The sequence below is a fragment of the Felis catus genome, chromosome C1 (assembly GCF_018350175.1).
Source record: "Felis catus isolate Fca126 chromosome C1, F.catus_Fca126_mat1.0, whole genome shotgun sequence".
Classification (NCBI taxonomy): domain Eukaryota; kingdom Metazoa; phylum Chordata; class Mammalia; order Carnivora; family Felidae; genus Felis; species Felis catus.
Window position 1 is genome coordinate 6439037 of NC_058375.1, and position 25031 is coordinate 6464067.

The 25031-nt window shown below is 58.1% G+C and overlaps 1 protein-coding gene across 12 annotated transcripts in view; it reads left to right on the forward strand.

Annotated features, from left to right (window-relative positions):
* Nucleotides 1-678: 678 nt before the first annotated feature.
* H6PD (hexose-6-phosphate dehydrogenase/glucose 1-dehydrogenase) overlaps nt 679-25031 on the forward strand; it is a 31024-nt gene continuing 6671 nt past the window's right edge. For 2 of the 12 annotated variants that reach the window (XM_006934258.5, XR_002744308.2), the window contains exons 1-5: nt 1593-1746; nt 2199-2348; nt 10457-11093; nt 12162-12279; nt 24017-24286. In XM_006934258.5, the coding sequence (XP_006934320.4) occupies nt 1667-1746; nt 2199-2348; nt 10457-11093; nt 12162-12279; nt 24017-24286 (1255 nt within the window). In that variant the 5' untranslated portion in view covers nt 1593-1666. Of the gene's footprint in view, nt 757-1592; nt 1785-1882; nt 1987-2198; nt 2349-2703; nt 3042-3168; nt 4553-6659; nt 6986-7008; nt 7158-7552; nt 7680-9958; nt 10102-10456; nt 11094-12161; nt 12280-24016; nt 24287-25031 lie in introns of those variants that run through there. The other 10 variants (XM_023258074.2, XM_045035056.1, XM_023258073.2 and 7 more) reach the window with 10 other exon arrangements.

Genomic DNA, 25031 nt, shown 5'->3' on the forward strand with positions numbered 1-25031 from the left:
GACCCACGCCGGACCTCTGACCCATAGGACTGTAAGATAATACGTTTGCATTGCTTTCGTCACTCAATGGTGGTAAGTTGTCACCGCAGCAATAGAAAAACAAACCTATTGTCTGTAGCTACTTCATGCGGACGTCACCAAGCCCGTCTTTAAGGAGAGAAAAAGCGCCGAGCTTTCTCATGTCTGGGGGTGAAAAACTCGACTTGCGGCTGCAAATCCACAACACCTGTTCTCCCCCCTCCCCTCCCGGTGCAAAGATCAGCGTGAACTAGCAGAGCTGACTTGGTGAGTCGTTCTGAAAATAGAACCCACCACGTGATCTTCTTCCTAACTCCACAGACCTCTCTCGTGAGTCATTCATCTTCCTGGGCCTCGCTCTCCATGTCTGTGAAGTGAAGCGGGCTGAGTTAACCCTGACTCCTGCCCACCCCACAGTTTAGGAAGATTGAAAAAAAAGAGGTTGGCGAAGAGAGCCCCACGGTGCTCTTTGACAAGTCAGAAGCCACAGACACCGTCTGGGCCGCAAGATGCCGGTGGGGGGGGGGGTGGGGGTGGGGGGGGGGTATTGCTCTTCTCTTCCGGCTTCCTTCGGAGGGTTCTGGCCACACCTGGTCCCCCGGTGATGTCGCCTGGAGCGTCTCGTAGCTGCTGGCAGATTTGTGGGTTTGGCGGGGGCAACGCGCTTACAGCTGGATGAGACCAAAGTGTTTTCCCGATGGAAAGAAGGCAAAGCGATGGTCCAGGTCAGACTAGGACGTATGGAGTTGGGACGAGCAGCTGTCGGTGGGGAGGACAGTTGTAACATCCTTGGCTCATTTCATCCTAGGTGCAGACCCCGCACCCCCCCCCCCCCCGACACCTAAGGGGACACGCGAATATTCTTTTTTTTTTTTAATTTTTTTTTCAACGTTTATTTATTTTTGGGACAGAGAGAGACAGAGCATGAACGGGGGAGGGGCAGAGAGAGAGGGAGACACAGAATCGGAAGCAGGCTCCAGGCTCCGAGCCATCAGCCCAGAGCCCGACGCGGGGCTCGAACTCACGGACCGCGAGATCGCGACCTGGCTGAAGTCGGACGCTTAACCGACTGCGCCACCCAGGCGCCCCAGGGAAATTTTTTAAAGGTATCTGCAGATCACCCTTATGATGGCTGTACAGGGACCCAGGAAAGGTCCCCTTGGCTCATCTCAGTCTTTGGGCACCTGCCGTCTTCCATAATGCCTCCCTCAGCCCCGGTTCGCACAGTTGTGGGAGGGCACGGTGCACCTAGGGTTGCAGAACATGGGAAGGGCTCTTGGCCAAGAGTCCTGGCCTCTCCCAGACTGTTTTGCCTGGCCCCTCCCCTAGACCCTCCTGCCCACATCCAGCTGTGGAGGCAGCCCAGTGGGTACCTGGCTCCTCCATGCCCCGGCCCAGGTCCCACCCAGCATACCACCCGAATTCTTTGTGGGGCCTGCAGTGGGCTGTCAGCTCACTGCGGGCCCCCAGATGGCCCCTGGCCTTGATGACAGTGGGGCCCAGCCCCTTCCAGCTTCCCAGCCTTCCTGGAACCCTCTTGCCCAATATCCTGTGTGGTAATCAGGCCTGTTGGCCCCACACGGTTCTGCTGGCCACTGCCAAGTTCCTTCTGCTTTGCTCTCAATGCTCTACCTCTCGCGGAACCTTCATGAAAGAAAAAGCTGCTACAAGCTTTCTGCTCTGCAGTCAGAATCCCCTCTCCTGGGTGCTCTGCACTCTTCAGCAGAGGTGACCATGCATTCTCCTGTCCCTGCGGTGGGAGGAAGGTGGGCCCGGGGAAGGGGCGGAGCTAAGGTGCTCTGGGAGTAGGGATGGGGGGGTCTACATCCAGGAGGTGGTCCTGGGTAGCCCCGCCTTAATTAGCCCGAGGTCACTCAGGACCTTCACTCTCAGGAAGGAGCAGCTGCCTCTCTAATGGCTGGGGCGCCACTAGGGGCCCTGGCAGCCTGTAGGGCTGGGAGAAAGTAGGTAAGAGGTTGCTGCAGGGTGAGGGTCAGATACTGCACGACACTGGCGAGGACGGGGGTGGAGGGCTCACATGCCATCGGCTGGGTGCTGACAGAAGCAGCTGACCGTGTTATCTCACGCATCCACCTCACCACCGCCCTAGAGAAAAGGCCATGCTCTCGTCGTCCCATTGTACAGACGAAGTAACTGAGCCTCCGGTTTGTGTCTTCAAGGTCACACGGGTGTAAGCAGAGATTTGAAGCTGAACGTGGAGGCCCGGCAATAGCGTGCTCTCCGACCCCTATATCGCGACTTCTGGGCTCTGAAAGTGACCCGGACCAAGCTGCTCATAGTACAGACGGACAGGAGCGAGGCCCGAGGAGGCAAGTAACCTGTTCCAGGTCCGGCAGCTTCTGCCAGATGCTGGGGAGGACCCGGCCACCCGGCTCCCAGGCTTCCTCCGCGACACCGCCACTTCCTTCCACTATTCGGGTGTCTCAGAGGGCACCGCAGAACCGCAGAACCCGGTGCGGAGGGGCGGCCGGCCGCTTGCCCGCCCACTTCACTCTGAAGCCCCGCCCTCTCTACGCTAACCAAGAAATCATCCGGGAGGCTCCGCCTCCCCCCACCCCTCGGTCGACCCCGAGCCGGGGGGCGTGGTCTCGCCTGCGCCTCCGCCCCTCGCCGGGGGCCTGACCGCGCCCGCGCGCCCGCGCCCGCGCGCCCCTGAGCCGGCCTGACCGCGCGGGCGCGCGCGCCGAGGCCGCGGTGGTCTGGAGCCCAGGCCCGCGGGGGCCCCCGCGCTCCCAGGCCGCACGCGGCTCGGGTGGGGCAGGGAAGGGGCGGCTGGGCCGGCCGACTTGGCCCCCCGGCTACGCTCGGCGAAACCAGAGCGCGCGGCGGCCGCGCGGCCGCGTGGCCGCGTGACGCGCACCTGTCGGGGCGGGCCGCGCCGCGCCTGCGGAAGAGGATGCGCGGGGCCTCGGCCTGGCCCGAGCCCGGCCCGCAGCGCCGCGCGCCCCGCGCCGCCGCCGACGTTTCCCGGAGAAGCGGCCGGCTCTGACGGGCGAGATGAAGTAAGCTGCCTCCCCCGCTTGGTCTCCGGCTCCTCCGGCCGCGGGCGTTGTTGACAGTCGGCCGGCGGCGGCGCGCTCGCGCCGGGCCGCGCCGGAGGTCGGTGCGGCGGTCCCGCGGCCCGCCCGCCTCGGGCTTTCGGCCGGGCAGCGTCTCCGCGGCCACCGCGCGCCCGCCCGCCGCTGCTCGGACTCCGGCGGGGGCCCAGCGCCGGCCCGAGTTGCCTCCCAGCCCCGCTTCCTCCAAATAAATTGTCCATTTCCTCCTCCGCAGAGGCCTTGGCGGCGGGGGCCGGCCAGCCCCCTTGGCGGCTAGTTTGGAGGGGCCCACGGCGTCCCTTTCTCTAGGCTTTTCTGGAAGTCAGCCCGGTGAGAGGAGGAACCCCGTGCTTTCTTTCCCGAGATCAGCTTGATCTCCCTCCGGTTTCCATCAGCGTTTGCGACACACCCATCCAACGAAGAGTTTTCCAGAAGTAAACCTGTCCGCCTCTTTGAGAATCAGGTCACTTCAGCCTGAATGTTTGGTTGGAAATGAGAACTTCTGGAAAGGTCATAAACCTAAATTCTTTGCCCACCCGACCGCCTGTCCTCCCAACGGGGCGCATGGCTCGTCGGAAGGTAGCGAATTAGGGGGAACTGGTGTAGAATGGGCAGATTTTCAGTTATTTTCCACATTCTCTGCCCTGATCGAAGGCGGACAGACGTTTTGAGTTATGAGGCTCATCTTTTGGGTAGTTTTAGGAACACTCGAGATAAAAATGCTTCCTGCTTGGCATGAAGGGACCTCATTTCTCAGACAGTAACTTTTCTTTGAGGTACGCGACTGCCCAACAAGTCACATCCGTGATCTTTTCGGATTTTCACATCCGTGATTTTTTTTTTTTTTTTTTTTGGCCCAGTGTTAAAATGAGGTGGATGATCCCCATTATACAGCTGGGGCTCACGCCCCTATTCTTTGGGCTAGATTATAAATCCCTCAAGGGCTGGGCTGGGGACTTTGAAGCATTCTCTTTCTAGCATTCTCTTTCTTTGATGCCCCCCCACCCCCACCCCCAGTGTGACTGGAAGGTCATGAAAACTGTCGACGAGCCGTTTCTTGGTATGTCTTTTTTCTGTTGTGGGCTGGTTAATTCATTTTGCAGCCGTTCCAAGAAACTAGCAAGAAAAGTACCTTCACTCACGATGCTGTTGGTTTCATAACGATAGAAACAAACATTTCTGGGGTGCTTACCGTCGGCTAACTCATGCCAAGTGCTTTATGGGGATTGCCTCATCTTGTGCTTCTTATCGACTTGTTTGCCTTCCCCGTGGTTGAGACACGAGAGAAACAGACTGTTGGCACCACTGTTGTGCGCGTCTCCTAGAGGGGCAGAATCCGTGTCCACACCAATGCAGTGTTTTAAATCCCACTGCTTGGGGTCGTAGTCACATGTTTTACTGGCACGTGGGACCTGAGTGCCGAAGCCAGACTGCCCGTGTTTATAGCCGATCACCTCTGAGCTGCCTGCCTTTCAGTAAGTTCTTTCCGCCGCCCTCCCCGTGCACCTCGGCTTCCCCTGTGCTCATTTTGTAAATGGGCATAGTAATGGTACCTAGCTCCTGGGTTGTGGCAAGAATTTAAAAGCTTCGATGCATGTGAAGCTCTAGGATTCGGCATGTAGTTAGATGCTCTGTAAATGTTTCTTTTATCGTTACTGGTGTTGTTGCTGGGCCCGTGTACTGGGCCGTAGCGCTTGAAGTCACCAGTAGAGATTTGTTCCTTCGTACCATCATTCTGATGCAGATAGCTCGCACACAGGCGACAGTGGTCTCCTACAGAATGGGATTTATTTGTCCATTCAGCACATATTTATAGTGCACCTTCTGTGCGCCAGGCCCTGTTTTGGATACTGAAGGTAATCAGCGAACAAAGCGCAAAGCCCCCTGCCCCCGTTGGCCCTTGCATTCTGACGGGGAGGGGTGGCAGGCAATAAAACAAATACGCTTTTCACAGACGGCGTATTAGAGAATGATGTGTACTGCGGAGAGAGCTAGATAGAGCAGGGGCTGAGGTGGAGGTGGGAGGTTTGCAGTTTGCCGGAGTCGCCTGAGAAAGGCTCACCGAGGTGACGTTTCAGCAAAGAATTCAAGTTAGCGAGGGAGTGAAGCATGTGGACATCTGCAGGGGAAAGTAGGTCAGGCCGAGCCAACGGTAAGTACAAAGGCCCTGAGGCAGGACGATGGGTGGCTGGAGCCTAGAGAGGGGCATAGTGGCAGAAGAGATCAAAGGGGTCATGGGTGGGAGGCCATAAAAAGGGCACCGAGTGCCGTGTTCAGGAAAAGGCAGAAGAAACCGGAGGCCAATTAGGTGGTTCCTATAGGAACCCAGACAGGGGTGATGGTGGCTGGGACCAGAGTGGAGTGGTGGCAGGCGGGGAGTAGTTGTACTCTGGATTAATTTTGGTGAGAGACACTGTAGGATCTGCCGAGAGACTGGATGACCCCCAAAGTTTCTGGAAGGATAGAGTTACCATTTCTGGAGGCTGGAGAAGTGGAGCAGGTCAGGGGATAAGTCCCTTCAGCTTTGAACATAGTAAGTCTTGTAGGCACCCAGTGAATGGTGTCAGAGTAGCAGTTGATTGTATGAGCCTGGAGTTGAGGGGCAGAAAACCCAGACTGGAGAGGCAGATTTGGTGCCCTATGTTGGTAAATGTGTAACAATTCTGCAGGGGTGGGGCTTGGTGAGGGGGGGGCCCGATTTACAGCATTTGCCGGTATCTGTGGTGAAATATCCCTTCCCGGGCCGTTTCAAGCACCCCATCATAGAATATCTTCGCCTTACGGACATAGTAGACGGAAACAATGTTAAGAACCCAGGTTAATAGTTAAATACAGTAAAATAGGAAATGGTAAACTGAAAGTATTTATTACCTTTGAATATAATTTTTTGGGTTATAAATTGGTACGATTTGGTTTTAAAATTTTTGTGAGAGAGAGCAAAAATGCAAGTGGGGGAGGGGCAAAGAGAGAGGGGGAGCAGAGGATCCCAAGCGGCCTCTGTGCTGACAGCAGAGAGCCCAGAGCGGGGCTTGAACTCATGAACCATGAGATCTGGCCTGAGCCGACGTCGGACGCTTAACCGACTGAGCCACCCAGGCGCCCTGATTTGGTCTTTAATTTAATGGCTGTGTTTAACAACTGGTTGAAAAATTCAGCAGGTGAATCTTGCGTGCAGGTACAGGGCGGCTCTAGCACACCTTTGGGTCATAGGGACCCAAGACCCCTGAGAAGGTGATAGGAATAAGGCTTTTCTGAGATCTGGGGAGGAAACTGGCCCCAGAGCCCGATCTTGCAACTCTTGTCCCTGACCCTTCCCAAGGGGCCCGGGAAGAGAGGAGTCGAGGCCTCAGAGTAGCTGAAGGGTTTGACTGGTTTGGGTGTGTCCTGTGCAGATGGGCCGGGACCGGGAGAGTTCGGGGAAAACACTGGGGTTAGTGACTGGAGAGGGCGCTGGGCCCCTCCCCTCGCACTCTGGTTAAAAATGATCTTTAGTTTGAACTCTTGTTTTACTCCCACACATTCTTTCAAAAATTCCAAACTCCTGGGCTATGATTTGAAGAAGACAGGCCCCTCCTTCCCGCTTGGCAAACAGAGGTGGAGGTCAAAGGTGTCGATGTGGGATTGGGAGAGGGGACGAGGCCGCCGCAGCCACTGACCTTTACCTCTCCGCTCCTTGCCCCTGCCCCGTGTCTGCTGGGAATAGCAGACCAGTGCCACTCCCCCTGTGGTTTACCAGCAGCCACCCTGCCACCGGAGCGGGTCAGGCATAGCTGCGGGGCTGCGTCCCACACCCGCCTCTTTCGCTTGGGCAGAAACAAAGACCGGAAGCAGATTCTGATCCAGACCCCCTGGCCCGCCAAGTCGGTGTTCACAGCTTTGGGAACGTTGGCAGAGCTGTTCTTCCAAAGGTGAACCGCCCAGGATGCCGGGCGGGAACCCCTCAGACCGGACTCGGGAGGCAGGACTGCGGACACGGGCCCAGCAGTCCTGACACCCAGACGAGCCTGTCTGGAGAAGGTCCTCTGCGCCTCCCTAGACGAGGCCCCACGGCACCGCACGCGGTGGGGTAGTGTGTGTCTGGCAAGTATCTGAGTGTCGTAAATGACACTGCATCCTTCACACACTTCGGTTAAAGCTTCAAGAGTCTCGCCTTAGCTTCGGAAGGGCACGTGGTCATCAGCTCTTTGCTTCCCGTTTCAGCGCCCCTCTCCCCTCCCCCGAGGTGGGCACCCGGCTGCCCTACAGGAAGGCGGAGCTGGGGCCTCTCCCTGATGAGAGAGGGGTTCTCTCCTTTCCTTGGAAAACCCGGGATTGGGGGGCAGCAGTCAAGTAGCGATCCTTCCGCTAAGTCTCTTCGTCTCGTAGGTGGGGCAGGGGGGCCTGGCCAGGACAGACGCCTCGGTGAGAGGTCATCGAGGTGGCGTGGTGATTCACGGCAGGAGCTGGAGAAGAACCACCACTCAGCCCAACACGCAGTCCCGCAGGCTGCCCTTCCTGCGCCGGAGCTCTGCAAATGAAACTTACTTTGAATGAAAGATACAAACGGTTCATGGCAGTATTAGCGGTTGGACTGTCACGTCCAGGCTTTTTGGCTCACTTCAGGTGTGTGATTTTAGGAGGTGCCTGTAGGCCCATTCCTCTTGGAGCGGGCAGAGAGGCAGGGGGAAGTGCTTCAGAAAACCCCGCAAAAGGGGAGCCGTGCCGCGCGAGGGTGGTTTAGACCGTCGGTGGGTGTGTTGGAGCCGTCTGGTTTCCCTGTTGCCTCACCCCTGCTGGGTGAGCTGGGGCCCTGTTCTTGACTTTGTTGGGCTTCGGGATCCTGTTTATTTCCCTGTCAGGGCAGCAAGGAGGATGACCGTACTGGTCACTGTCTCCCTCCCCTCGGGGCCGGGCGTAAGGACCGGACTGGGGAATGTGCCGTCAATGCCCGAGTTGGTTCCTCGGGGCTGCCTGCGGGGCTGAGCTCTGTAGCCGCTGAGCTGCGCAGTTCTGTCGGGCAGCGGTGGCATTATGCCCCCCCAGGAGCCAGGAAGCGCCTGGCACTGAGCTAGGTTAGTTAATGTCCGCATAGGGCTTTGTCGCCTGCATCATCTCAGCTAATCGTCACAAACCCCTCATTTAGTTCAGTGGTGTTAGCCCTGTTTTATAGTTAGGAAACGTGGACCCAAACTGACTAGGAGAGTTCATTAGATCACACAGCCAGGAGGTGGTCTTGAGCCCTGGTCCTCTGACCCAAATGCCACATTCTTCCACTTGACTGAGGAAGCCGTTCAGCACAGTGACTGGAGGCTCGGGCTTGGGGACACGACAGTTCTGCAGTCTTCTGGGCTTGGGGGAGAGGGACTGGTCCTTGGGGCTCCCTCACCTGCCCATCCAGGCTCTCTGAGGTTCCTGACTCCTCCTCTTGTCCCCGGCACTTGTCAGTCCAGAGCCCTGGCTCCGGGTGTGGGATCAGCAGCTCTGAAATGCAGCTCGCCAGCTGGAGGCTCCTCCTTCTCCAGGCTGTTCTCCAGGCTTCAGATTTCTCACCGCCTCTCTCCCGCACTGACCTTGCAGCTCTGTCTTCCCTCCAGACGGGGCGATTGCCAGCCGAGAAGGAAATGCGTAAATGCGTGAAGGGCCAAGGACAGGGATTGGGAAGCGGGAGAGGAAAGACTGGTCCTGTGGCCCATCTGGTTCGGGAGTGAGGGCACAGGTTAAGGGAGAGTGCAAGGGGAAGGCTGGAGGCCACGCAGCTGGTCTCTTCACCCTCCACGTCAAGCTGAATCGTGGAAACGTCCGGTGTCCTGTAGATTCTGACGCACATCCTGTCGTTGGAGCCTCATCTTGGTTTGGCCGCTAACTGCAACATCAAAAGAGACGAGGAGGAGGCAAAGGGAAAAGGGGGGGCTGGGGAGTGGGCTGTCAGAGGGTGGCCAGGTCCCTCTCAAGATGGGGGATGGTACAGGGATGCAGGAAGGTAAGGGGGCCGGGTATCGCCTCACACCTCCGTGTCCCTACCGTACAGCCAGACTCGAACCTCGTGGTGGAGGGTGTTGTTCACCCTTCATCCGGGAACACCTGCTGTCGGTCATCTTGGTTCCCTGTTCAGTGCTCCAGCGCCCCGGGCTGGGCCCCGTCGCCCCTTTGAGTTCTCAGAGCCGAGTAGCTGGCCACGCCTACTTTCCCCCCTCACTTCTCCCTTTCCCCCAAAGCACTGGCCTCGGTGGGAAATCGGAGAACGGGAGAGCCGCGGAGTAAGAATTGCACACAGTAAGCCCTACAACCTTGGTCAGAACAGAAGGCAAGTGAAAGCAGATCCTCCGGCGCATTCGTGGCGGGTCCGAGGCCTCTTGCCTTTCGTACGTGTCAGCGGCTTTAAATTAGCCTGAAAAGCAGCCAAGACACGAGGGAGGATGCAGCACGCGCTTGCTGTGTGTCAGCGCGGGGGCCAGAGAGCCTGGTGCCTGTTGGGCTCCCTCCTTCCTCACCTTCCTTCACCGTCTGAGCCTCAGCTTTTCTCTCTGCAAGAGGGAAACTATCACAGCACCCACTCCATTGGCTCTTTTGCCTGCACTCAGTGGGATCTTATGCACGGAAGCGCTCCGTTCAGGGCCGCTGCTGTCATTAACATACCCTAGTGACAACTACCACTTACGTAGCGCTCGGGGGTGGTGGGCGGTGTCCTAAGCATCTGATAAATATTAACTCATTTTCTCCTTCTAATGACCCTGTGGTATAGGTCGCTGTCACCCCCATTTCAGATGAGGAACCCGGGGTTATGAGAGATTAAGTAATTGTCCAAGGTCAAACAGGGAGGAGTTGAGCTAGGATTCCACCTTGTTTGGTTCCAGAGTCCATGTTGTTATTCACTGTGCCGTAGGAGATATTAGTAATCGGTCTGGGCCCGGAGCCCAGCAGACACGAGGGAAGCCAAGCGAGGAGTGACGGGGGTGATCCTGTCTTCTTGTAGTTCCAGCCGTCACCCGAGGGCCGTCTACCATTCCCGAGCTCGTGGGCCTGGTGGCCTGTGCTCATGGATGAGGTTGGCGTCGATCTTCCAGTGGGCAGCTCCAAATCCTGCGGCAGCCCTGGGGGCCTCCCCGGAGCTTCCTGCGGCACCGCGGTCCGTCTCTAGCAACTGGCCTACCCCCTCCCCGCGTACAGTCCCTGTTTACGGGGCAGGCTCCCTACGCACCAGCTTCCTGGCACAGAAGCCAAGTTGCTGAGGAGGGAGCAGCGGGAAAGCCGTGGGATTATAACATTTTTCTGAGAAACGTGGTTGTTTCCTGCCAGGCAGGAAATGTTTGAGAGCCTGTAAGTGTGTTTACCTCCATGTCCCAGCCACCTGAACCATGTCTGATCTTTCCTTTTTCCTTGTCTGTCTCACCTATGCCCAGGCACCCTGGCTGTTGGAAGATGCTCACAGTGGCGATGTGCATGGCCCTCCTGGGGTGCCTGCAGGCCCAGGAGCTCCGGGGACACGTCTCCGTCATCCTGCTGGGAGCAACCGGGGACCTGGCCAGGAAATACTTATGGCAGGGGCTGTTCCAGCTGTACCTGGACGAGGCGGGGAAGGACTACAGTTTCAGCTTCCATGGGGCTGCCCTGACGTCCACCAAGCAGGGCCAAGCGTTCGTAGCCAAGGTCCTGGAGTCCCTCTCCTGCCCGGAGGACGTGGCACCCGACCGCTGCGCCGAACTCAAGGGCCAGTTCCAGCGGCTGAGTGCGTACCGCCACCTGGCGACGAGTGAGGACTATGTGGCCCTGAGCAAGGACATTGAGGCACAGGTCCAACACGGGGGCCTCCGGGAGGCCGGCAGGATCTTCTACTTCTCGGTGCCACCCTTTGCCTATGCGGACATTGCCCGCAACATTAACAGCAGCTGCCGCCCGGGCCCGGGCGCCTGGCTGCGGGTTGTCCTCGAGAAGCCCTTCGGCCATGACCACCTCTCAGCCCAGCAGCTGGCCACGGAACTCGGGGGCTTTTTCCGAGAGGAGGAGATGTACCGGGTGGACCATTACCTGGGCAAGCAGGTGAGCTGCAGCCAGGAGTTGGAGTGAGCCGGGCGCGGGGAGACCCCACCGGCGGAGCCACACTGCTAATGTGGGATTAGGCCTGAGCCGTCGTGAAATCCGAGGCGCCGTGGTCGTCCCGAGGGCGGGCAGGCGGCGACAGGCTGGAGGAGAAGCAGGGCGGCAAGGGGCAGGACTGCGTGGCCCTGGTCCGCCTGTCCAGCCGCGTTCTCGTCGCTGCCCTGCATCATCTACACGGGTGGCCCCAGGACTCTGGTGTCGGCCTGGCTTCCAGGGGGTCCCGGTGGGGAGATTAGAATTAACTTATTCCTCATCCGACTGCCTTTTTCCAGTATCCGTGTCTTCCTGAGTTCTGGTTTGAGCCGAAGGCTGGTAACAAGGTCTCGCACTGCGTAGGGACCCTAAGTCCATGTTCCTCAGCCGGGTTCTGTGGCGGAGCGTGGGGTGGCCTCCTGGGTGATGCAGGCTGGCTGGCCACTTCACTCTGAGCAGGCCCTCGGAGCGCCTCTGGAACATCTCTCCCTAGAAACCCCAGCAGAGAGCACACAGCACGGCGCCCTCTGGTGCTGACCAGGCTGGTGAGCCCAGGGCCACGTGGGTGGGCACCTCATAGTTTTCCAGGACGGAGGCATTGCTTTCTGCCCAGCCCTGTTTGGAGCGGCAGCATCCCCAAAAAGTGGTCCTCAGACCAGTGTCTGACCTGGTGAGGTTTTCACCTGTTCCTGGGAAAATGAGAAAAGAATACAGAATGCATTCAATCTAAAGCTTTTCTTGCTCCATTTTTAGTGGTAAAAAGATCTCTTTCTTTTATTAAAAGTCGATGGTCATAGAAGATAAATAATCTGCAGTACTTTTTTCCTCGCAAAATAAAAAGCAGGTAACCCTGCGGAGGTCACTTACAAGTTTTTGGAGTGCGCGTAGAGCTGTGAGGCCCCAAAGCCCAGGGACTGTTGCATCCTGGGAGCGTCTCCTCCGAGCAGGGGGTAGAGAAGCGTGGGCCCTTTCTGGGAGTCAGGATTCCTTCTTCACCCTGAGAACCAGCGCCCAACTGGCCTCCTTCCCCGGCAGGCCGTGGCTCAGATCCTGCCTTTCCGAGACCAGAACCGCAAGGCCTTGGACGGCCTCTGGAGCCGGCACCACGTGGAGCGGGTGGAGATCATCATGAAGGAGACCGTGGATGCCGAGGGTGAGTGAATGGCCCCCGCGCTCCGCGGCTCCCCGGCCTCCGCCGGCCCTGTGCCCGGTGAGATGGGAGGGCCGGGGGATCTGCCCAGCCTCTGCGCCCCGGCTGGTGCTTCTCGGAGGGAAGTTTCCGCCGGTATATGTGGTGTTCCTGCGGGGCCTGCTGTGGCCCAGCTCTGGCCTGTGCTAACCCCCAGGGCAGAGCCCGCCCGGGCCTCGCTGCCCTTAGGGAACGCAGGCTGGGTGAGTAAACTTGGCCTTACGTGGCCAAGACCTTACGTGGGTGTGGTGGGGCCCGTCAGAGCTGCCCCAGGGCTGGTACCGGTGGCGCCCTCTGCCCAGATGCTTCTCCTCACCTCCTCCTCGCCTCCCGTCCCTCCTCTTCCTTCCCAGCTCGGCCATCACTTTCTCAGGGGGCCTTCTTGACGAGCTCCATTCCCCTCACGCCCTCGGAGCACCACGTGCCTCCTCGGTCCGCCCTCCAGTCTTTACTGTGTCCTGCCCGGGTCCAGTGTGCCTCTCCCACCGGACCGAGGGGGTCAGGTGCCTCCTTTCAGGCTCCTGGCGTGCACGTCACAAGCGCTGAACGAATAATGAATGAGCAGCGTTGACCGGGGAGCCTCCGGCCTGTCTCTGCTGGGTGACCTCAGCACATCACTCCCCTCAGCTGCGAGATGGGCGGGCCATATAGAAGACCGCTGCTGAGGCTCTGCGGAGTGCTGGCGTTCTGTGACTCCCTCCACTTTTTTGAGCCTTGACTGTATTATGGTCAGGGCAGCAGTTCTCAGCCAAGACCATAAAAGCTAATTCTTCTTGTGTCCGTCCCCCCCAGTGGCCATCTGAGGTGGGTCCTATTATTAGCTTCCACTTACGGATGCGGTTTGGCGATGTGCCCAAGGTCACGCGGCAGGAAGCGGTGGGGCCGGGTCCTTGGGGTGAGAGGTCTGGCTTTGGCACCCAGGCTCCATAGCAGTGCGTCTAGCTCATCCCGCTGGCTGCTGTCTGTGAGGCCGAGGCCACTGTCCTCGGCCCACGGTGTGCCCCTGGGCAGAGAGGAGGGCAGACCCCTCGGGCCTGGCTGGGGCTCCAGGAGGTCTGTCTCCCGTTTGCCTGTTTCTCTTTTCCTTTCTCCTTCCCTTGGTTACTCTCTCCAGCTTCCCTCCTTTCCTCTTCAAACATGTATCTGGTGCTGGAGGCTCCGTGTGAGGGCCATGGCCATACGGAGGGCAATGAGGCACAGCCTCTGCCCCCCCCGACACCTCTCGCTGCGGGGAGAGGATCTATTAGGACAGACTCCGAAATGACTGATGCGGGCCGACAGTGCCGTGGGAGGCGGGCAGGAGCGGGGGTGCCGGGCTGGGGCAGTCGGGCAGGGCCCCGTGAACCCAGCCTCTGAGGGCATTGCCGTCCTCGAGCGGAGCTGGGTTTCTCCATTCCGGAGCCCCTGTCAGGACACTGACCCTCTCCCCGCCGCACTGAGCCTTCGTGGGCCTCGGGAACCCGCCCCAGCGTTTCCGGTATTTCCCGTTCTGTCCTCAGCAGGGGCTCAGGCTGTGGGTTACCTCCTTGTGCCGCTGTGTGTCCGCCGCGCCCGTGGGGGTGCGGGCTGGGCCCGGCTCTTGCTTCGCCGGCAGGGAGCTGAACTTCAGATCTGGTGCTGAGGGCGTGGGATGGTGACAGGGTGCCGCCGTCACCTTCTGTAGCCCAGCACCAGCCTCTGCCCAGAGTTGGCTCAGCCACCGGCAGGGCCGGGACACCGGGACGCCTCCCCCGCTTCTGAGGCCCCTTCCTGTGCCCACCCTGCGCTGGGGAGGAGCGGTGATGGCTGGGGTTACCAGCTGGCACCATCGCCCCGTATCCCTTCCAACCTTCCGCCGCATTTCCCTTTCGATACCTGATGTCACTTGCAGGTCTCTTTGCGGGATCCCTAGGGAGCCAGGGGCTGAGCAAACCAGAGGCCTGCTTACCCAGCAAAGATACTTTTGGGTTTTGGAGAAAGGAAAAGAGAAGGCAAGGCACAAAGGCAGACAGAGGCCCGGGCAGGACTGTTTGCCAAAGCACGGCCGGAAGCAGGGAGAATCTAGGTTCGGACAGTACCAGACAGCCGCGGCCCAGGAGGGTGGGCACGGTGGCCCTGCCATCAAGGCTGCCGCGTGGGACCAAGGCCCAGGCCCAGCAGCCTCAGGACGTGGGTTCGGAGGGGAAGGGGGTGCTGCTGCCACGCCCCGGAGCACAAGGCTTTTGCCCTCAGCTGGGCCCTGTGCCTTCAGCCCAGAGGCATAGAGACACAGGGCAGGGCAGGCAACTGGGGCGGGGGGGGGGGAAGGGGGGATTCTATACCCGCCCCCCCAGGGGCTCTAACCCATAAGGGTGTGGCCTGCCCCGTCCTCATCAGAGATGCCATCCTGGGGGTTGGATCTCCCTGGTCGGCCTGTCCGCCCACCAGTCGCCGTCACACTAGTTCAGGCTGGAGAGAGAGGACAGGAGACGTGGGCCCCGAGGCTGTGCCCCCGTGGCCAGTGAGTCCCGTGGCCAGCACATCTGGGCCTTGGCCGTGCCTTCCGCAGTCGGGATGGGAAGCGGGCAGGGGGAGGGGCTGGCCTCCTGCTGGAGGTCACCGTGCCTTGCCGTGGGTCCTCGTGGGTGGCCGGCCAGCTGCTACGGTGGGACTGAGGGTGGCCTGGGAGCTTCCAAGGTGGGATTCAGAGCGCAGCAGTCGGCGTCAGGCTTCAGAAGGCCAAAGCGCAGGGGCGGTCTCCCCTCACGGGGGGCAGGTGCCGCTTCAGCTGTGCGGCGTGGGGAGCCTCCGGGGTGGCCCAGCTCCGGGACCCTCAGGGATGGCAGGCTACACTGCCATTCCAGTGCCGCAAAGGGAGGGGGCTGCACGCCGGGCCTGGGCCCTGGAAAGGGACTTCTGAGTGGCAAGGTCGTTTGGATGTCCCGTCCCCGCCCCTCCCCCGCTGCTGGGCCCCAGTCCAGTCATCCGAGTGGTTGAGGCTGGCTTCCCCAGCTCCCTCTCTCCTTGGCCCTTGAGTGGCTCTCTCCTTCCCTGCCGCAGCCTCTGGCCCAGAGGAGTCTGCTGCAGTGTGAAGGCTGCCGCACAGGCAGGAGGGAGAGAGTGAGAAGGGGAGGAGGAGAGGAAAAGCACTTCCTTCCCTGGCCCCAGGGCCCCCTCCCCAGTCGCACCCAAGGTGCCCCGCCCCCTCAGAGCCACAGAAAGCCTGGGGGGCCGGATCTCCTGAAGCAGCACCATGGGCTATACAAGGAGTGACCTTGGCTGTGTGGAGATGACCCCTGCTGGCCCTCATGGTGGCCGCCGGGAGGCTCTGCTGGAGGGGGGGCTGCGTCATTGATGGCCCGAGGGACAGCTGTCCAGGCTGGGCTGCCCTTTTATTCTGGGGGCTCCGGGATGGGATCCAAGTTCTGTGGCACCTCAGAACCCAAGCTTCTCACCCCTGTGCCTGTGGCGCAGTCCGTGCAGGCCCTTGGCAGTTGGCCTTATTGCCAGGATGTGCTCAGGGCATCTCCGCGCCCCTCTGCTGCCCTGCTTCCCCCTCTTGGTGGAAGGCTTTTCTTTTCTTTTCTTTTCTCTTCTTTTCTCTTCTTTTCTTTTCTTTTCTTTTCTTTTCTTTTTATTTATGTATGGATGGATGGATGTATAGATGTATGTATGTGTTTATTTATTTATTTATTTTAAGATTATTTATTTTGAGAGAGAAAGCAAGCAGGGGAGGGGCAGAGAGAGAGGGAGAATCCCAAGCAGGCTCTGCTCTGTCAGCTCAGAGCCCGACGTGGGGCTCGATCCCACGAACCGTGAGATCATGACCTGAGCCGAAATCAAGAGTCAGACGCTGAACTGATGGAGCCACCCAGGCGGGCAGAAAGAGGGACACTTCTCGAGGGTGCTGTAACTGCCCCTGGCAGGGAGGGTTCCAACCCCCCGTTCCCACACCGGGGAAGGAGCACAGGGCACGCTGACCTCTGAGGGTTGGAGTGGCCATTCAGTGCCCCTCACGCAGGGACCGAGGCAGCCTGGGTCCTCCCAGGTGTGCACCAGCTGTCCTGCCCTCCGGCCCTAGGCCCCCCTTTCTGCAGGGCCGTCTGCAAGGTGAGCTCAGGGCGGCTGGCAGGCCTCCTGACCGGGGAGAGCGCTGGCAGACCTGCTCTCTCTCCTTGGCCCTCCCTCCTCTTTATTTTTAGTTCTCCCCGAAGGTACGGGTGGGGATCACGGCTGGCTTTCCGTTTTGTGGTTCTTAAATCTGTGTTTTCCCGGGAAAATCTGGATCTCCCGCAGCGTGGAGGCAGTGGGGAGGGGGGTTGCGGTCCCCGTTCTGACGGGTGCGATCCTCAGCACATCTCTGAATGACGATGACGATCTCTGCTGCCTCTCTCTTGGGGTTGTTCGGAGGCTTAGATGACATCACACACGTGGAAATGCTGCTGTCCTTGCAAGTCGTCGAGGAGAGGAGGCTGCCTCTCTCTCTGGGGCTCCCTGGGACTCGCACGTGACTCGTGCCGGGTTACGCGAACACCCGTAGTTGGTCTATGATACTCCTTTACGTCCAGCCTTCGCCTGGTTCATCTCTCTCTCACATATGGATGTGAACATGTATTTCAGCTTCCACCTGTCAACAATCTGTAGAGTGTATACCTTGTAGTAACTATTTCTGTGAAATTTCGGTTTCTGTCACCGAATATGGATTGCTGTGTTCTTAGGCATTTCGCTTTTTGCTATTTTATTTATTTACTTTTACTTTTAATTTTTTTAACATTTCTTTATTTTTGAGACACACACACACACACACACACACACACACACACACACACAGTGCAAGCAGGGGAGGGGCAGAGAGAGAGGGAGACCCAGAATCCGAAGCAGGCTCCAGGCTCCGAGCCGTCAGCACAGAGCCCGACGCGGGGCTCGAACCCACAAACCGTGAGATCACGACCTGAGCCGAAGTCGGATGCCTCGCCGACTGAGCCACCCAGGCGCCCCCTTTTTGCTATTTTAAATAGTACTTTGCAGGCTTTAAAAATTAAGATATAATTCATATATTATAAAATTTACCCTTTTAAAGTGTACAATTCAGTAGCTTTTAATTTCTTCACAAAATTGTTTGACCGCCGTCATCCTAGAACACTTGTGAGCCTTAAAAAAAATATTTTTTCCTTTGAGTGTACTTCTGAAGTGGAATTACTAGCCAAATGGTGGAAACTACGTTACAGCTCATTACATCTCATGAGACCGTTTTCTAGAACGTATCCAACAGTGGTGTTCGTACCTCGTGTTCCTATAGCTTTGCCTGCATTGGTGCCAGTGTCCCTCCTGTCCTCGCCGGTGTGGTGGGTCTGTGGGAGCTTTTGAAGCACATGGGACACAGCTTGTCTTGCCTGCCGTGGGATGCTGCCCCCCGAGGGTCTGAGGGGTAGCCCGGCTGAGGGGCAAAGCGGTGGGCCTCCCGTGCTTGTGACCTTGTGATCCTGGGTAGCGCTGGCCTTGAGCCGTTTGGAAGCCAGGTTTGTGGTCTCGGTCCTAGTTGTCCAACCCGGTTGAGCTTTTTTCTGTCCTTATTCAGACACCAGTGGGTTTTTAACCCTCAACTTTTGATCTAGGAAAGGATACCAGGAGTAAATAGAGATCGTTTTCAGGAAGAATCAGTCCACAGTAACTGGTGGAAAACCGGAGTGGTTGGCATCCGCAGGGGAGCTGGTGCCCCGGCTGGACCCCTGTCCTGCGGTCGGCTGTGTGGTCTGTCCCGGAAAGGCGGTTCCGAAAAGGCAGAGCTTAACCGGGAGGGGCTGCGAGTCTCCGGGCTGTGCTAAACACGGCCGCCCCTGAAGCTTGAAATTAAGGAATAAAGGAAGCTCTCTTTTACACAGCGGGTAGTAAACCTGCGAAGTGCATTCTCCCCGGCCTTGAGAGAGGATAAAAATAGGAAGAGGGCTACTTAGGGATTTGCTAAACTAATGAATGGTAAACAGATAACAGGGCCCTTGAAGGACTCTGCTGTGTTCCCTCCATCAAAAATTCATCTGTTCTCCAAGCTTTAACTGTCCTCTTTATACTCTTAAATCTGTAATCCATTGATTGCCGGGTGCACATTTTTTTGGGAATATTTGAACATCTCTGAAGTTGCATTCACCGTTGATGGGGCACCATAGCTGACGTGGTTGGCAGCCCGTCTCTTTCTCAGCGGTAGTAAAACCGTGATGCTCTTGCCATCGTCGGCATTTTGGACTTGATGAAATCCAATATGTCTCTGGCACTCATTGCCTACCCCAGCTCTAGTCTTAAACCTCTAGCTGTCTTCTTGGTATGTGCACCGAATGTCACCACTTTCAGACTCCACAGATTCAGAACTCAAACCGCCAGTGAACTTTTCTCAGGAAACACCACTTGCGCTGTCTAACTTCTTCATCTCCAAATGGTGACTGTTCTCTGCATTGCCGGCTGCTGGTCCTTCTTTTGCAGCTCCTATAATAATAAAAATACTAGCCGGTATCTCCCGGCACTTCCCGTGTGCTGGGCTCCGTTCCAAGCCTCGTAGATGTGTTAACTCGTTAATGCTCGCAGCAGCCCTGCGAGGGAGGGATGGGACCGTCCCTCTTTTATGTGTGAGACAGAGCGGCTCTCGTGGGGCTGCAGGGCTGAAAGATGGCAGAACAGGTGTTCGAGCCCGTACCTCCTGGCTCCACGGACCACACTCCAGAGCCAGTCACCATGAAGCATGCACTCCTCCCCCGAATGACGTCTTTGTCTTTCCCGTTACGGCATCTGCCCCAGCCCTGCTTCCTTCCCTTAACTGCCCCGAACGCTGCCTTGTCGGACCAGTCCCCTTCCCTGAAAGTTTGTCTTGCGGGTAGACCGGAGACGGCCTGATTGTCCCACAGCACCTCCGTTACGGTTCTCCTTCCTGCTCTCACACTTATTTGAAAGAGTCGTATTTGACATACAATTCACATGTCAGACGATGCACCCGTTTAAAGTATCTAGGGCGGTGGATTTGTCAATTTGAGAGCATTTTCCACCCCCCAGAGAACCCTGTGCCCCTTATCCTCATCCACATGCCCCTACCCCACGCAGTCACGACTCTGCTTTCCGTGTCTGCGGAGCTGCCTCTTCTGGACGTTTCGTATAAATGGAACCACACAACGGGTGGCCTTTCGTGTTTAGCTTCTTTCTCCGAGCGACGTGTCTTCAAGGTGCAGCCATGTTGCAGTGTGTACCGAGACTTCAATTCTTTTTTATCGTGAATGATAAAATTTTACGTATCCACCGGTGGATGGACGTCTGGGTGGCTTCCTCTTCTCGGCGATTGTAATAATGCTGCCGTGAACGTCCGTGTACAAACGTTTGTGTGGGCGTGTGTTTTCACTGCTCTTGGGTGCACACGTAGGAGTGAAACTGGTGGAGCCTCCGGTGATTCTGCTTAACTGGTTGTGGTCAGGAACTTTTAATAGCTCCTCAGACCTCTCAGTCTAGCGTCCAAGGCCCCTTCTGTCTGCTCTCGCTCGATGTCTGCTGTTCCGAGTCACAGACTGGCTGCTTCTGCCAGGCCGGGCTTACGTGGTCGTATGAACCGTGTGTTGGGGCCTCCGTGGCCCGGCCCCAGCAGGCATCGGGTCCCTGACCCTTGACCTAGATCCATGCTTCCAGAGCCCAGCTCAGGTGGCTTCCTCCGCTCCACTCCTGAAATCCGCTGGTGCTCATGCCATTCAGCCCCCTCCCGAGTTGCACGTTCACTTGTGTGGTTGGTAAAAACTGGGAGTGGTAGGAAGTTAAAAAGGAGGTGTTTGCGTGGTAAGAACTGTGGGCTCTGGAGCTAACTGCCCAAATCTGATCGCATTTGTACCTCTTTGTCAGCTCTGTGGCCTTGGACGAGTTACCTGACTTCTCTGAACCTTCGTTTCCTTGTATTTTTAAAATCAAAATGTGTATTTTTAAAAAATGTGTATTTGTTTTTGGGAGAGCGCAAGTGGGGGCAGGGCAGAGAGAGAGGGGATCACAGGATTCCAAGCGGGCTCTGCGCTGACCGCAGAGCGCCCTGTGTGGGGCTCGAACTCACGAGCTGCGAGATCACGACCTGAGCCCGAAGTCGGACGCTCAACTGACTGAGCCACCCACGTGTCCCTTAAAACTTGTATTTTAAAAGTAAGACCTGCTTATATATCAGTATTGTGAGGAGTAAAGGGACTGATGAACACTGTTATTCTATGGTTATTATCTGTTCTTGACGTCCTTCTTCTCAGCCGTATCGTAAGAACTTTGAAGACCAGAGCCCTGTGGGGCCGGAGGAGCCCAGGCACCATTTCAGCGGGGGGGCACTTTGGGCATTTCGGTTGGCACAGCTGGGCTGGATTCTCCCACTCTTTCAGGGCTTAGCTTGGCCAGGGTTGCACCCTCAAGTTCTGGCCGAGAGCAAGAGTCAGACTCCTGCCCCTGAGGACAGAGGTGCCTTCTGGCCAGCGGGCTCCTGGGTCCATTTCTTGCCCCGCGACACGGGTGCTCCGTCGGACGTGGCACATTGGGCTGAATTCAGGGCACGTTCCGCCAGTCACGGCCTGGCCCTCCTCGCCGCCCAGCTAGCAGGAGCACGCGCCACGAGCCTGGTTGGGGCAGGTGGCTCAGGACTGGTGCCGAGGACCCTGGGTGGCCCCTGTGAGGGAGCGTGCGGGGCCAGCCAGGTCTGAATTAGGGGCCGCTCTTTTTGCTTGTTTGAATTAAATATTGACTAGATCAAAAAGAATTCATACTAAATATATGTAGGACGTGTAAGAACTACGATACCACACATCGAGTGTACCCACCAAGCCGTTTTTTCAAAAGTTTATTTATTTTTGAAAGAGAGGGAGAGTGAGCAGGGGAGGGGCAGAGAGAGAGGGAGACACAGGATCTGGAGCAAGCTCCAGGTTCCAAGCTGTCAGCACAGAGCCTGACATGGGGCTCGAACCCACAGACCATGAGATCGTGACCTGAGCTGAAGTCAGACACTTAACCGAGCCACCTAGGCGCCCCCCAACCAAACCATTTAAAAAAAATTTTTAAGTTTATTTACTCAGAGAGAGAGAGAGAGCACAAGTGGGGGGGGGGGGCAGAGAGAGAGGGAGAGAGAATCCCAAGCAGGCTGATATGGGGCTTGAACTCACAAACCCTGAGATCATGACCTGAGCTGAAGTTGGCCGCTTAGCCGACTGAGCCACCCAGGCGCCCTGTTTTTAAAAAGAGCTTTATTGTGTCTTTCCCCAAATTCTGTCCAATTTCCTCCCCTTCACTACTCCAGATCTGGGGTAGGTTACTGTCTTCGTTGTTTGTGGGTAAGTCTGATTCCGTAAACAATATATTGTTTCATCCTGAAGGAGAGGCATACCGTGTGCGTGTGTGTGTATGTGATTGTGTGTGAGTGTGGGTCTTTCTGCCCCTTTATCCTGCACTCAGGATAGTCTCGTCAGATCTGTCTTCTCATGACTGACTCTTTTCAGATGTTTCTTATCCATAAAACCCATCCGTTGACTTTCTGGCTTCCAACCGTACTTTTCGTTTGTTGACGTGTTTATACTAGTCATTTCCTATCCTGTTTTCAAAATTTTTATTTTATCAAAGCAGTCCTGTTTCTTCCTCTTGACGTGATACTTTTGCGATTGATTCGTGATGACGTGTAGATGTCCGTTTTCTCTGCCGCCCGGTGTCCCGTGGGTGCGGCTGCGGGGCCGTGTCGGGTGCGAGGCCAGCAGCAGTGGGCGGACAGGTGTGGCGCCTACTCTGCGGGAGCTCCTGTGCGTGGCAGGGGGAGAGACGGACGGGCACTGAGGCAGTCAGCGGGGCTTGCGGAAAACAGGGCCCCCGGACACCCCCGGGGGTGCAGGCCAAGGGGTCAGTACAACCCTCCAGAAGCCGAGACTTGTAGGGCATTAGGAGTTGCCGGGCAAAAGAAGCAATCCTGAGTTCTAGATGATTCACACAAAGCCTTTGACGGACGATTGCCCCTCCTGCCGTGATGGCAGACTCTCTCTGTCCAAGGCTCTGAACCAGCCTGGGCGTTGGCCGGTCGGCGGAATATGAACCATGCCGTGTGAGGGGTTGTGCATTTGAATCCGAAGCTCTACGCCTGTTGGGTTGTGTGTATCCGAGGCACCGATAATCAGACCTCGTGCCGCGTCCGGAGGATGTTGTGGAGTCGAGCGTGGGCTCGGCCAGCTCCCGACTCTGCTGGGACGAGCCCTAGACGTCTGGCTCTTCCCTCCGGCATGGAACAGGGATAACCGTGGGCGCTGCCCCTCGGGAGCCTGTGGGCAGGCGGGGGGCTGCCGCCGTGGGGCTCGGTGTTGTCTGTGTCGCTCTCCTTCACCCTCACTGTCACCCTGTCCACCTGCCAACTCGGCGTCCTCCCCTGGATGTCTTAGTCTTCAACACACCCAGGGGAACTCATGGCTTCCCCTCCGCCAGACCGCTCCTCTCCCCGTGGCCCCCTACCGCTGCCCGTCCTTGGCTCAGGCCCCAAACCTAGCAGTTCTCTTGTGCCTGCCCCCAGCGGTCAGCAGGTCCCGTCACTTCTGCCCCCAGAACAGATCGTCCACTCCCTCCGGCTCCTCTGCTGCTACATCAGCCCCGGCCTGGTTGCCTTTCCGCTGGGGCAACCGCACAGCCTCCTCCTTGGCCTCCTTGGCCTGCACCATCCTCCCCGCAGTGGGCCGGGATCTTGTCTCTTCCTGCATCATTCTCCCCACCCGCTTCCTCTGAATGTAGACCCACGCGCCACCAGCCCCTGCCTCCTGGCCTCTCCGTCTTGCTCGCCTTCCGTTAGGCCCTCCCAGCCGAGCTCTTTCCCGCCTCGGGCTGTCTGCGCCCGAAGGCTTCCTCGCCAGTCTTTCCCTCGCTTTTGGCAGTGCTGACTCTCCTGCCCTCAGAGGACCCGCCCTTTGCCCTCTTCTGACTCTCTGTCTGTAATTCCTTCGTTGACTTATTTTTTCCTCCCTCCCACTGAAAGCTGAGGACAGGGACCTCCTCAGCCCCTGCACCCTGCCTGGCACATTTGTGCCCTTGGTAACGGGGTGGCACCTGTTAGCCCCACTTAATGGCGGGATGCAGGGACAGACCCAGGGGTCGGGTAACGCCCCGGACCACGCTAGCAGGCGGCAGCCAGAGCCCAGAGCCCAGGCGCTCGCCTCGATGCTGCAGCCTCCTGCGGGGCCAGACCTCCCTCCCAGCTGACGCCTGGGGAGGGTCGGGAGTCCGGCCACAGATCTGCAGGTGAATGCAGTCTGGCCTTCTCCGGGACCAGACCCTTCCCCGTGCAGATTCCCGGGAAGGCCCAAAGGTTTGACAGCTTCACTTAGAGTGTTCAGAGACACCCTCCTTCCTTCTCTTCATTGAGATTTGCTCCGACATAAGTCATGTTTGGAAGTTCTACGGGCTGGGGGATGAAGACGGCAGGGGCAGGGGGCCAGGTGTGCCTTGGGGAAGTCTGGCACGTTGCCCTCTTTTTTTTTTTTTTAAGTTTATTCATTTTGAGAGAGAGAGTGAGCATGAGTGGGGAAGGGGTGGAGAGAGAGGAAGACAGAGAATCCCAGGCAGGCTCCACACTGCCAGTGCACAGCCCATCGCGGGGCCCGATCCCTGTGAGAGTGTGACCTGAGCTGAAACAAAGAGTCGGACGCTCAGCCGACTAAGCCCCCCCCCGCCCCCATCACCGGGCGCCCCGCTGACTGTTCCTTACAGCCTCTGATCCGTCTCCGCTGTACAGGCCGCACCAGCTTCTACGAGGAGTACGGCGTCATTCGCGACGTGCTCCAGAACCACCTGACCGAGGTCCTCACCCTCGTGGCCATGGAGCTGCCCCACAACATCAGCAGCTCAGAGTCTGTGCTCCAGCACAAGCTCCGGGCCTTCCGGGCTCTGCGGGGCCTGCAGAAGGGCAGCGCCGTCCTGGGCCAGTACCAGGCATACAGCGAGCAGGTGCGCAGAGAGCAGCAGAGGCCGGACAGCTTCCGCAGCCTGACGCCGACCTTCGCAGGTGGGCTCGGGGGCCGGGCGTGGGCAGCCGCCGCCGGGGGGAGCTTTCCGGGCTCAAACACGCTTCGCTTTGGGTTGGAAGGGACCTCGGGTGGGGTGTTCACGAGGGTGCTTGTCGGCAAGGAGGAGATTCCTTTGCCTCTCCGGCCTCCCCCATCTTAAAGCGGTAGGTCACCCGTTGGGTCCGTGTGGGGGAAGGGCACCCGGTAGTCATCTCGGTTTGGGCCACGTCCACGCACACCCGCGGGGCTCTCTGAGCCGGGTTCAGACCCGGCCCCCCCTTACGCCTAGCCCCCCAGTGAGGCTGCGGTTGTGTCCGGGCCCAGCCCGGGCCCCCTCCAGCAGGCAGCCACCCTGCGGCTCAGACAGATGTCCACCGGCGACGTCCCGTGGACAGTTCCACGGGCCCAGAGCGTTCCTGGAGAGGGCTGGCTCCCTAATGCTGCGGGCAGTAAACTCCACTACAAGAGCAGTGGCTGTTTGTTGGGCACTTACGACGTGCCAGGCACTTTTTGTACGTTACCTCGTTAAATCCTCGCAGGCACAAACCCGCGAGGCAGGTACGATTATCATCCCCATTTAAAGGTCAGGAAATGAGAGGCTCCGTGAGGGTGGCACAGACTTGCCCAGGGTCATGCAGAGAGGGGACTTGGGAAAACCAGGCTAGGGACACCAGTCGGGAGCACGCTCAGCTTCTGGTTCTTACGGCCGTGACGGCGCCCTGCAGGCCCCTTCACCCGCACACC